The sequence below is a fragment of the Pelecanus crispus genome, chromosome 2 (assembly GCF_030463565.1).
Source record: "Pelecanus crispus isolate bPelCri1 chromosome 2, bPelCri1.pri, whole genome shotgun sequence".
In the NCBI taxonomy this organism is placed as follows: Eukaryota; Metazoa; Chordata; class Aves; order Pelecaniformes; family Pelecanidae; genus Pelecanus; species Pelecanus crispus.
The window spans coordinates 152,570,204-152,583,655 of record NC_134644.1 but is presented as its reverse complement, the minus strand read 5'-3'; the positions used below and the strand labels follow the sequence as shown (position 1 = coordinate 152,583,655).

At 36.8% G+C, this 13,452-nt stretch overlaps 1 protein-coding gene across 1 annotated transcript in view; it reads right to left on the bottom strand.

The window, feature by feature from the left end:
• Positions 1-860: 860 nt before the first annotated feature.
• The window catches only part of FZD6 (frizzled class receptor 6), a 29,278-nt gene continuing 16,686 nt past the window's right edge, over positions 861-13,452 (bottom strand). Inside the window, exons 2-6 of the mRNA XM_075705621.1 lie at positions 8,849-9,045; positions 5,449-6,466; positions 3,218-3,366; positions 1,516-1,944; positions 861-1,017 (exon numbers count right to left, since the gene is read on the bottom strand). Coding sequence (XP_075561736.1) covers positions 861-1,017; positions 1,516-1,944; positions 3,218-3,366; positions 5,449-6,466; positions 8,849-9,045 — 1,950 coding nt within the window. The remainder of the gene's footprint in view (positions 1,018-1,515; positions 1,945-3,217; positions 3,367-5,448; positions 6,467-8,848; positions 9,046-13,452) is intronic.

Genomic DNA, 13,452 nt, shown 5'->3' with positions numbered 1-13,452 from the left:
GCTCCGAGAAGCATTTTTCTAAAGCAGTGCTGCATCTAATGCACTGTCCCTGTAACAGGATGCACAGATGTCCCACCACTCTTGCCCCAAATGCACAGTGTACGGTGCATGTTACATATGAAGGCACAATCTGCTTTACTCAGAACTAAATAACATTGTCTGATCACCACAGGACTGTTGACTTTAGCAACACCTAACAGAAGCATGTTAACTTTACCAAGTTTGTACAATACATACAAAACAGTAGTTCTAAATATTGACCTTACGCAGTCAGTTATTTACAAAATTCATTTTTATGTACAAAATAAATCACTGTAATTCCACATTCCCTTTCATATTCAGTGTACAAACTACCATAAACCAGTGCTTTAATATATAATTGATATATCATGACGCATAATTTAAAAAGAGTATTTATAAATTTGTGTATTCCTTAAGCAATACTGCTGTTTAAGACACAGTAAAAAGGAGAAAAAAAAATTAACAAGTTTTGAAAAATATCGAAGATGCAGATGTAACTTCTATGCCTTGAAAAGTAACAGTGCTTTCTAAGCATTATTTTAATGCAATTACAAAGTGTTCCTTATGTTTGGAATAATATTTGTTTCTTTCTTCCTTTTCTTAAATTACTGCTAGTCAGTCCAGCCATGTCCTACAGAACTTCAATTTCCATTATTCCTGGATAGGATTAAATGTAGTACATTATTGCTAGCTGTCCCCACAACAAAACTTACATTTTTTAAGTGCAAAGCAAGATACGTCTGTTTTTAATAAGGCACAGAATATCAGTTATTTCCAGTGTAACACAGAATCTGTATCAGTTTTACACGTTGCAAACGTTCATATAAAATTTCAGTCTTTCACGGGTTTGAACTGTTTCCTGAATCCAACTCTCTTCTGGTGTCAGAAGCCGAGTAGACAAGTAGTGACACGGAAGCTGACTGTGAGACCCCAGGTATTTGGGAACAGCTGCTTTGTAATGGAGGAGATTCAATAAAATCATTTTTAGGAGTTATTCTGTAAGTAATGAAAAATAAAACACAGGGAGTCCATTTTAAGCACAATGCATTACAGTGCAAAAAATACATTTTTAGCAACAAAATTACAATATATCTTAAGCTATATTCTTTACAAGAGCACGCAATACAGTTCTGTATGCTTTTCGAAGCTTAGGGTCACCATTGTTCTTTTTCAGACTTGTCACCTCTCAAAATGATTGCACTGCAGCCACAGATTCCTTGAGAGACACTGTTCAATGGTACCAAAATATCCTATGAGCTAAGCTCCAGCACTCAACGCTTAAAAGGAAAAGAAGAATCCTCTAAAAATATAAAATAACTCATATGCTGAAGATACATGGCCATATGAAATAGTTTGTAAGAACTACAGTACTCTTGACAGCTACTGAGGGTTAATTGTATACTGAGAGTACATTGATTCTTCAGAGAGAAGAAAACTTTCAAAAATAGTGGTAATACACATAAACAAGCAAAAGATTGAATTAAGGAATCTTACCTTCCTTCACCTACTCGCCTCATACTCTCAGCCAAGCTACTCATATCGCATGAGCTATCTGCTCTGTTTCTTTTTTCCACCTGATCCACGGTCAGTTTAGGACTATGTAACATTTGATCTCCACTGTTTTCACCTTCCTCGACTCTTCGGGCTGATGTTCTGTCTGCCTCTATCTCTTTCTCAGATGTCTCTGGAGAGGTTTTAATTTCTGCAACAGTTTCTTGGCTTAAGTAATCATGATTAGTGATTGCTACTGCAGAAGTTCCATGATTTGTTGTGCCACCCGTACTAGTCCCCATTGACTTAGAAATGACTTTCAATCTGTGCGAAGTTGATTTGTAGTGCTTCTTTTTATGTTTAACTTTGGAATTGTGCTTCAAGAAAAATTCACATGATTCTTGCAGCACTCTTCGACTCTCACTGATTGGACTGAAAGAAAATACAAGCATGTAACTGAATGAAGAGGATAACCTTAGATACAATGTAATATAGCTTCATACACAAAAACGTGAAAGAATAGCAACCAATAATGCAAACTGAGCTGAATGTTAATGAACATGAGGAAAACAATTCTATGTGAAAAGAGGAGAAAAAAATCTGATCACAATGGCTCCAAAGTAATTATGTCTGTGGAACAATTAAATAAAGCAGATTTCTACATTTCTTACTTCTGCAAATAGGTCCAATACTTCAGTAGATTAATCATCTAAGAGAGGAAAGCAGGATTAGCCCATAAGCAGCTGTATTACCAAATTAACTTTACATGAAATAAAGTCATTCAAGTGAAAAAGAGGTAAGCATTATAAAATTGACTTCATTGGTTTTAAATTCTTATAGCTGAAAGCACTTAACATCTGATACACAGGAAAAATTATACAGGAAATGGAAAAAGAGGGAAGAGGGAGAGGAAGCTATAAGCTCACCATCAAGGAATGTAGATGTAAAATAAAAGGAGCTTAAGGACTGTTGCCTTGGGAAATCCAAAGAAATAAAAAGATCTCAAAATACAGTATAATTTGTGAGCAACACATATAATCTAAAACGAAATAACCAAGGAATAAAAAAGAATGGAAAAAATGACAACTACAACAAAGGGAGATGACATTTATAATCTATTTAAATCCATAGATACAAATGTACTAGAATTAAATAATAAAACTGAATTATTCTATTTCAGAAAAAAAATAAGGAACATTAGATTAATACAATAAAAGTGATGCTAAGGAGGGTTCAATGAAAATTAATTTTCAAATAAGACAAGCCTGGCAGAGGAGAAAAGCAGAGGATGTTATTATTGCATGGTAGTAAACACAGCTAAGTACTGTGCCAAATGAAGTAGTCAGAACACGTGAAAGGATCTAAGCTGATGGCTGAAATTATCTTCCTTCATTTGACTGGAAACCAGAGATGTATTACCAATGCGAAACACAACAATATGTCTTCTGCTCTATGAAGAGAACAAATCAGCAGAAGAAAATATTTTCTGTCTTCTGAGAATGTTGTCAAAGAGTCATTGCCTATGTAAAACTTCCATAGACTCCAATGGAATTTTGCTGACGCCCATATGCAGCATTTAGACTCCGAAAAAGAAAGGGTCTGAGGACAACATTTTGATTACCTGAGCTGTATTTAAGAAATGTCTGAAATCCAACTTATTTTAAAGTATACACTTTAAAAAACAGGAATAAAAAATTGTTCTTACTCTCTTTTGCGGTTTCTGTTGAAGAAATTGGCCCATTCAGAACAGGTCTTTTTACTTCCCACCCAGAAGACTGGAGATATGCCAACAATTAATGTCAGCAAATATTTCATCAGAAACAAAAATATTTCTGGTCTTGCTAGTGCCTTTGCCTAGAAGATAACAAAGTTTAATAAATGTAAAGAAGAAAATAAACTTGTTGATTTATTTTTTAAATGCAGAAGACAAATTATGTAAAAGAGAGACTTTCGCCTTATGGCTGTTCTTCTTTGTTGAGGCTTGTACTGTCGACAAACGTTAGACATGTACAGTCAAGTCAGACCTGGTTAATGTCTACAGCTGAATACACAGAGAGGAGATTAGTCAGAAGGAAATATTTTTCTTTTAAATTGAAAGGAAAGATAATTGGGGGGGGGGGGGTAATAGTATTAGTAACCATGCTCTTCAGAGATAGATTTTATGTATAAGACTATTCCCTTCAACTTAAAAGAAACAGTAAGTGGATGGGTTGGGAGTTAATCAGCTTAGACAGCATATTCAAGGAGCCGCAGGGAACTACATAGTTGTTTTCTGTTTATTGCAAAATTAATCCACCTATTTGCAGAACTGGATCACAGGAGCTGAGACATTTAACTCAGTAAGAGATTATTATCTTCTCCTCCCATGCTGCAAATTTAATTTACATTACCTGGCTTATCTGCCAGTCCCATCTATGAAAGTCACTATTTTTGACGGCCAGGCACCATTAGCTATTTAAACTGAAGTTTGTTTTTATTTGGTTTTGATCTAGCCAATGTAATAAAAGTCTACAAGCTAGCTCAGGTAAGCCAAGGCCGAGCACGCCACTTTAAGCTACTCCATAGTTAGCACACGCTGTTTATTACAGGGACAGATCCCATTAAGTATGTCTTGGTGTAACATTCCCTGTTGCTATTCACTCTTTCCAATAGGTTAATTAAAGGCTGAGAATACATGCTCTTTCTGCCTTATTATGCCAAGCTGTTATATTTAAGCATTACAAAACAAGGGTTTTTTTAAAAAGCATAAAAGCCTTGTTTTCAACCTTGTGTATTTTGGACCACGTAGGTTGATACAGAGCTCAGTGCAAAACCCGCTGAAGACAAAGTGCACTTGTTAAGAGCGGTAATGGAGGCAAAAGTAACAGAGAAGCCTGTGAGCTGTGCTACTCTCAGCTTACACTGACTTCAATACAGAGGATATAGAGGCTGTTTACGAATGGGGAGGGATCAAGCCTTATCATTCCATAATGCCTGTGTTTATGTTCCTCTTTTTAATGATAGTTTATTCCAGTAAAAACATAGATGGTAAGGGCAAAGCAATGAAAGATGACATGAGACACTTGCATTTCTCTTAGTGATGGTGTCTTCTTTTATATTTGTTCTTAAATGGAAAGAAACAAACCACAAATTACTTGTGATTGCAGGGAGTTTTATGTACTTGTAAGAGATTTAATCCATACAGAGTACTGAACACGGGCAGATTTACTTTAAAAGCCTTTCCAAGGAAGGTGGCTTTTTAAGAGTCAAATGTTAAATAGTAACACCTCTGCAATTTAAAGTGCCATTGGGTGTTGGGTTGTTTGTTTTTTTCTGTTTTGTTTGGTTGGGTTTTTTAAAGATTTCTTCACATTACTGAACTCAGCCTGCAAATGACAGCTATTGTGGAAAAATATACTGGAAATTTGTTTTGTAATTTCAAGTGGTTTACACTTCTATACTTTGAAGAAAAAAAGACGAAATTGATTTTAAATCTACGTTTATAAGCAACATTTTAATCCAATTTAAACTCAATTTTCAAGAATCATTACTTCCACTTCAACTGAAATCGATGCAAACTCACCTTAGGTACTTCGATACTGAGCTAGGCACCCAAATACTGAGCAACTACTTCTAGGAATAGATACTGTGATGAATGATCCTCCCCCCAGCACAATTTGTAACATGAAGTTCAAATATCATAAAGATTATATATTCCCTTTAGAACTCTGAGTTGGAATTTAATTGCTGAGTGCTATCAATTTGATTACTGAGAAATTTCAAAGCAAAAGTATGATACCACCCATTTTGACTTAAAAAGCAACTAATCACTGCATGTTCTTGAACTGATTACTTAATGTGAAAATAATTTACTAACTGCATGGCAGATACGGTGATGCATCAGGGGTTTTGCCAATTAACTTTCCAGTATTTTTTATAAAGGAAACTGCTACTTGCCTGATAAGGACAAGGAATATGGTACTGGTCACAGTGGTCAAAAACCCAAGTCGTTTCCCAGATTTTCCGGTTCACCAGTTCATAGACATAACATCCAAGAAGTGCTACAAGTGGCACCAAGTATAAACCACTAAAAACTCCAATTCGGATCATAAATTTCTTTAGCTTCTCCTGGTTTCTGCCATCATGCTGTATGACTTGCCGCACATGATTTAAAGAAATAATACCAGCTAAAAGAAGAGAGAGACCGAAAAAAACACAAAGGCACAACGGCAAAAGCACGAAGTACAGAGAGGCATCCAGATCGTAGAGACCCACAAAACAAACTCCACTGATATTGTCCCCTTCAACTTTGTTCATTGCAAGGAGCATGATGGTTAGAAAACCAGGTATTCCCCACGCAACCGCGTGGAACCACATGGCCTTTTGTGCAATAGCTTCACAGCTCCATTTTCTTCCCGCTGCAAGGAACCAAGTGATTGTAAGAATCACCCACCATATAGTTCCTGCCATAGTGAAAAAATACAAAACCATGAAAAGGACAGTACAGGCTTTGTTTTGGGAGCCAAGAACAACTGTTTCACCAATTTCTAACTTATCATCTGCCTCGTTACAGGCAGTTCTGTTCCCAAGTAAAAATCCGATAAAGTACATTAGAGAGACTATGCTGTAACAGACGGAGTAATATATGATCGGCCTCTCTGGGTACCTAAACCTTTTAACGTCAATCAGAAAAGTCAGGAATGTGAAAAGCGTAGCACAAAGACAAAAGATTGAAACTATTCCAATGAAGCTTTTTGCAACATCCAATTCATAATTTTTGAAGTACATATTAGGACATGGGGGTGCACACTGATCAATTCCTAGAAACTTGTAGCCTTGTCCATTGGTAGTGTGTAGGTGTCGTGGACACCAGAATCCATAATCCCTTCGGGTCTGGCCTAGGGTCTTCTGAGTTCCACGTACGTTTGTGGTTACAGCAGCAGTGGCAGGAACAGTCTCATCACAATTGACTAGCCTACGTAAATAAACAGAAGAGGAAATATCTTAATATCCCTCATTCTCAACTATAATAATTTCTTAGAAATATGAAAAAAATCTGATTCTAAGCACTGTTAAATTTTATAGATAATGTAAAATGTGCATTATGTGAAAAAAATCAGGTGGCATTTTAAAAAACAGACTTCAAATATTTTTGGTTTAGAAGACTATTCAAACACAGCTATTTAACTGTTGATTTCTACCTGTTGTTTTATTGCTTATGAAACACTACTCAAATTGCAGTTCTTTTACAGTCTTAAATTCTACTGAACTTTTACATATGTACATAAAAATATTTACAGTAGTTGGGTTTTTTTAAATCTGGATAACAACAGACTATTGGAGACAGCAACCAATCTTGTGAAAATGCAAGCTGCAACCAAAAAACAAAGAAAGAAGGCTGAGGGTATCTAGAATTAACTGATGATTATTATTATTATAATATTATAATTTTTGTGTTATAGTGATATTTCATTGTTGACAACAATAAAACTACCTAACTACAAAAGACAAGAGCAAAAAATATACCCACTGTAAAAAACAATCATTATTTTAGCAATTTTTTTTCAAGCTCCATAATGTTCATTTAAACTCAAGGGATTACTTGGACGCAATACCTGACGTTTTTATATGGTTAATATAGTATTAGCAGTGTTGGACATATCTTCAAACTAGATTATGTAAGTATAACTCAAACAGGTAAGCATTTACTCAAAATATTTATATTTATATGCATTCTGAGTTTAAGCATATATTTAAAAAGTTTTGCATTCTAGCTTTTAAAGTAAGATTCTGTTATCTCAAAATGTTGTCAAACACCATTGTAAGGGTCCCTCAATGTCAGTTTGCAAGCTCAGCTTGAGCTAAAAAAACTTTCAGTTTGTTGTTTCTCTGCATTATCATGCTGTCCAAATAAATCCAGACTAATCATTAAGAAAACTGACTCTGTAGCTGATTCTTTCATTAAACGTGGGCAGGACTAGTATGCATGGGAACAGTGCGAACTTCATTCACCCATGTCTTAATAGGCATTATATCTGTAAGAATACAAGACAGTGAATCTCAGGATCCTGGTTACTGCCCATCCTCATGCCAGCTCCTCTTCCATGGGCTCCAGCAGCAGGATGCCTGCTGTTGTAAGAACATCCTGCATTACAGAGACTTCTTGGTATCAGGAGACATCATTTCACTTATGAACAGAGGAGGCTCATTTTCAGTAAATGCTAGCAGTAATAGAATAATTTAAAGCTGCAGTGATTCCTGCAAAAATGTAATTTGATTTAAAAAGTAATTTGAAAGATATATATTGAATAACTGGATTCACTTGTAATTTTCCTCATTTTTCAAAATAATTCTTGAAGACATTTGCTGCACTGAGTGGCACTACTGTTGCACAGAAGCTCACACTAGACAGGAAAAGTTGATGCCTTCTTGTTTTAAAACCCCACAACTTCAATTTTTCTGCAGAACTAAGGGAAATGGCATTAATGCCATCTGTCATATTCACTGCCATACAGATTTCTACCAGAGATCATGGCACAGGACTACTGTCACAGCTCTCCCTCAGCCCTATCACAGATTAACAACTGCATGGGGGTTAGAAAAATGATTTGACTTTCCACTCTCTGCTCCTTTCCTGTACTTCCTGCCCTGATGTGCGTTAAAAAAAAAAAATCTGGCCTTAATAATTTATAAATCTCTGCCGTTGAAGGTCAGAATCTCAAGAAGATTACACTGGAGTGTTTTCAGTGGTTTCCATTTAATGTATATAGACTCATCTTTTCCCCAAACGTAGTATTAACTGTCTTGTCTCTGGAACAGACACGTGAATATCTTTGAGAGAAAGGTGAAATTTAAAAAAAATAGACTTTTGGCAGGCAGTATGAGAAAAGCAACACAAGACTGAATTTGCACATTCAAGCAGTTAGGAGTAAGACAAGGTGTCTACTATTTAATGCTCGGTGTCTATTAAAATACAGAATATTTTATATTTCATTATTTTATGAGCAATTATTTATAAAACCCCCATGAAGTACGATCATCTCTAGTTTAGAGATCAGAAACCAAAGCAAAATCTGTGCTGTAACATTTAATATTTTAAAGAAACTTATAGTAAAAAACTTCTTTTTGCAGGCATCTGAATACTGAAAAGAACTGCTGCAGAAAATGCAAGTGATCATTTGAATAATAAAAAAGTTTTAATAAAAAAATAGTCCTATGCATAAGCACTGTAGGGTCACCAGCGATGAGGAAGCTACAGCAAGGTGATATTTAACATTCTGCCTCAGATTTTCAGCTCAGTCTAGGTCAAATATGAAAATATCACCCCCACCACCTGTCAAGATGAAAAATAGCCCACCTGGCACATTCCAGCTCTTCAGGCCATGTGATTCCAAAAGTGTCCATCAACTGCTTACAGTCAGAGTACACTTTCTCACAGAGGCTTCGACAAGGGTGGATCACGTGGACTTGCTCCAGGCAGGCAGGGACAAAGGCTTTGCACAGAAATGTGTGGACGTCTGGTGAACAGTGAAGGTTCATAAGCGTAAGAAAAGGCTACGGGGGAAGAAAAAGGCTTTGGTTAGCAACTTTAAGAAGATAATTCAAGGCATCAAAACTAACTTCCATCACTATGGTTCACATTTGTTGCCCTGTAGGGTTGAAAAGATACTGGAAAACGGAGAGCGGCTGCTGGGGCGTGCATGTGTCGATGGGCTCCGACCCCGCCGGCGCTCGAACAAGCCCCAGCCTCCGGATCCACGGCAGGCTGCTGTCCACCGTCCTCTCTGCCATGCCCCGGGCGCGTTCCCCATCCAGCTCCTGAGAGTAAAAGACGGTAATTGAAACACCATTCTGAGGGAACTAACCCACAGCTGAGGGTGAAATCAATCTGCAGGATCACGGCAGCCTTTTTAAGTCGGCGTTTTGATAAAACACTTCTTGGATTTCAGGAAAAAGGAATCTCCGTATCACACGTAAATAGTCAAATTCATGCATTAGGAAAGCTGAAACAGTATTTAACACACTTTGAAATGTGCTGATAAATAGAGACACTGTGCAGAATTTTTGCTAAGATTTTTATTTAATTCTTTGCCATTAACAGCTATGTATGTCAAATATTCAACCAATGACTGGTAAAGGAAGGATTAACTTCTGAGCCCAGAATAGTACCCTTATTTTTGTCACCTTTTAAGTATCCCAAATATATATACACCCATACCCCAAGAGCAAGTCTTACTACTGAGCATGCAGTTTAAAAGGAAAGACATTTATAAATAAATTTTCCCCTTCAAAATGGAATATGTACAAATCCTCAAGGGGCCTTTGTAATGAACACAGGAATGTGTGGGGAGGGGTGGGAAGGGAGAAGATATGGCAGAGCAAGAATAACAGAAAAATGCTTTATGAAAAACCAAAAAAATGTTGGCACCATCCTTTAGAGCACTCCGGCCATGTGCTGTATCTGCAGATGCCATTACAGCAGGCGCGTGGAAGTCTGATCCCCCCTCTGGATGTCTGCTCTGGAGCTGCCTTCTCAGGAACCCAAGACTTAAGTATTTTATGACAAGGAGAGATGTATAGCTCTGGTATAATGTGCTCCAGTTCCATAAATTGGATTATTTCCTAAATGCTATGTGGCTTCAGATGAAAAAAATAGTCAGGAGTTAACCCTAAATGAATTAAATTTCCCTTCCACAATTATGATTTCTTGTTTTCTTTTCAATTAAATTTTATTTGCTCCAATGTTTAATTTATGTTAGCTCCGTTCATCCTGGCACTTAGGATAAAATAAAGATAATAGCCTGGGTAGTCATATATATCTCCTACCGAAATTGAGTTTACTTTTGAAATTAAGTCTTGTAGAAATTGTCTTGACTGTTATGAATTCTTCCTTTTCATCACCCACAGTTCATCTCAGATAAAAAAATAAAATTCATTTTCTACAGCAAGTTTTGGGGTGCCAGTCAAGAACTTTTGCAGACTCAGGTAAAACAGCAATATTTTCTCTAGAAAGTAAGAACTAAAAAAAAACCCCAATATTCATATCTATGAAACCAACTTTATCTAAAGAGATATTTTACTAGCTATTTTGATTAGCAACTGGCAATTTTAAAATAGCATTTTCCAGCATAGCTAAAAAGGACACATATCGTAAGTTCGGTCCCTTGATAAAGAAAATGAGTGTAAAGAATGCAATGTCTGATGAAGAAAGGACATAAACCCAACCTTTACCATTCTAACAGAATTTCTGTTATATGAAAATACTTAAAAGCTAAAATATCACAAGAATCACTACACATAAAAATGTATATTAGAGGTAGATAATGACAGGTGAATATTAAATGCTTGCAAGAGTTTTACTATAGCATGTTGTCATTGGCTAAATGCTGTTGTTTAAAGAACATATTTAAGTGCAAAACTACCCTAACGGATAAATGCAAAAATGCAGAACTGTAGGAAGGCAGCTATGCTCAGCCTGTAGTGTAACCAGAGTAGAAATCCAAGGACTTGGCTGACAAGTAATTGGTTCTCACAGTATTTCTTTCAGCTTGCTAAAAATATTTAGCTTTTGACACCTGGAAGCATGAGCACAAGTTAAGAGCAGGAGGTTTGGTGTTCTGAAAACACCACCAGACCTTCCGAGTCTGACCAAACATGCAGTTCTCACCCTGGCTGGTAGCAAGCAGGGTACACAATGACAAGCTGACATCCCTCCCAGCTTCCAACAATCAATGGCTTAGCAAACTTTACAAAAGCAGGTTTTCAACACCAGCATTGTGTTGAAAAGACACCAACAGACCTCCTTTCCTCCTAGAACACATCTAATCCCTTTTTCAACCATTTATGCTTATACTCTTTGTAAAATACTACAGCAGTAAGTTATATTGGATAATTTAATTAGGCACTGCTGAGAAAATACTGCATTTTATTTAATTGTAACTCCTGGTTTTGCAACCTAGTTTGTGTTTTGACAGTTAACAGATTACTCTCTACTTTTCCCATGCCATCTTGCCATCCTGCTTTTACATATTATATTTATGTATCAACATAATAATGTTTTACATTTTGATGTCTACTCCTTTCATTATATACTTTGCCTTCTATTTGCCTTGACTACATTTGAACACTGACCTCACATTTCCGCAGAACCATCCACAGTGACGACAAAGACTTTTCTGAGTGGCATTAACGACTATAATACCGTGCATATCTAGTCGTGTAAATAGTGGGGGTTATTCTCCCCTACATTCATTACTCTGCATTTACCACCCCTAAATCTCACCTACCATTTTATTGTCCAATTGCATCTATCACAAGATCTTTCTGCAACTCTTTAGTCAATTTTTTTTCTTAGCAAATTCATTATGCATCCCTCTCCCACGTCATTTATGAGTTAGTTGTGTGTCAGAGGTTTCAGTACAGATGACTAGGGGGAACCACTCTAGTCATTTATTTGCTATAGAACCAAACTATCAGCTAATGATTTCATACCCTACTTAGTGACAAAACATTTATTTATTCCTACTTTTCTTATTGTTCTTTAGGCAGGCATTGGAAAAGAAAGTTCTCGTCGGGTTACCAGCACTGTTTCTTTAAAAAACATCAGTTATGGCCATGTCAAAGCCTTTTTGAAAACTGAATTATAATATGCAGGCTGAGTCTCCCCTTTCAAAAAAGTAATGGAGTTCATGAAAAAAACCCCTCCAATAGATTTTGCAGGCAATGATTTCCCTCAACCAAAAACACTCTCTAAAATGTAAAACTTTGCCTCAAGCACACACAAATAGGATTCATACAATTTTTGTAAAGATTTATTTTCAGAAACTGTCATTTAAGAACAGCAAAAAAGGTCGTGAATTGCGCCTGGAACTCTGTTAACAATTATGTATCTTTAAATGTGGGCTTCACTTCCAGCTAGTCAATTTGGAAATGTTTCATTATAGAAAATAATAGGTCTGCATTTCCTGACAGACCATAAAAGCAAAATCTCACAAAAACCAAACTATTCATTCCTCCTGCTGGATAGGCTGTAAGCAAAAAGTGTAAAACGCAGATCACAAGCTCACTGAGAGTATGAATTGGTTGCTTCAAGGCTGTGTTATCGGGATCACCGGTGTCCCAACCACCATTTTTTACCGAAGTGGTTAGCTGGGTAACCTGCACACATACACACGTTGATGTCTTGAGCACCCAAGTCCAAGATTAAACCACAAATTCACTGAGCCCGTGAATTCAGAATCTCGTACCGTGTTCCTCTCCTCTTCAGGAAGGTCAGGATGTGCAGTGGCACAACCACATCAAAAGGCACTTGACATATCTAGCATTAGCAATTGTTGCCCTGTCACATGAAGGACAGAGATGAAAACCTGCAGATTTGGTGATGGCAATGCTAAAAATAGAGTGAAACCACGCTCTTTTAAAACCAAAAATGCAGCCTCATAAAGCCAATACAAGTCCTAAAATATAAACTCTCATCTTCCTGCCCAGGGGGAAAAAAAACCCAGTAAATATGAGGCAAACTAGAACACACTATCTACCAAAAAAGCCTCAAACAAACTAATCACTAAAGCCAAAGATGATGTAGTCTGTAACAACAGGAGAAGTGCTGCCTGAAGCAATAGCAGTGAAGAACTGAGGGCTGTGAAATGCAAACTTTCCACTGCGTTGTGTGCAGAGTACAAGAGGGGCATGTGCCCTGCACAGAAACCTCCCAGTGCAAAACGGTCTGAACTGAACCCCATGAAGCATACGTGTACCTGCTGTGGACTGTGAATATGGTCAAACAATCAAAGGGAGTAGAGCATCACAAGGCAGCAAGAGGAATATCCTCTGCATTGAACAAAACACCAACACCTTATTTAATAAATCATAGATTCTTTACAAAGTATGTCTATGTTATGTTTTATCCAGAGGCAAAAAGGCAGACTATCTCAGAAATCTAGTTATGGTGTGGTCCTACAA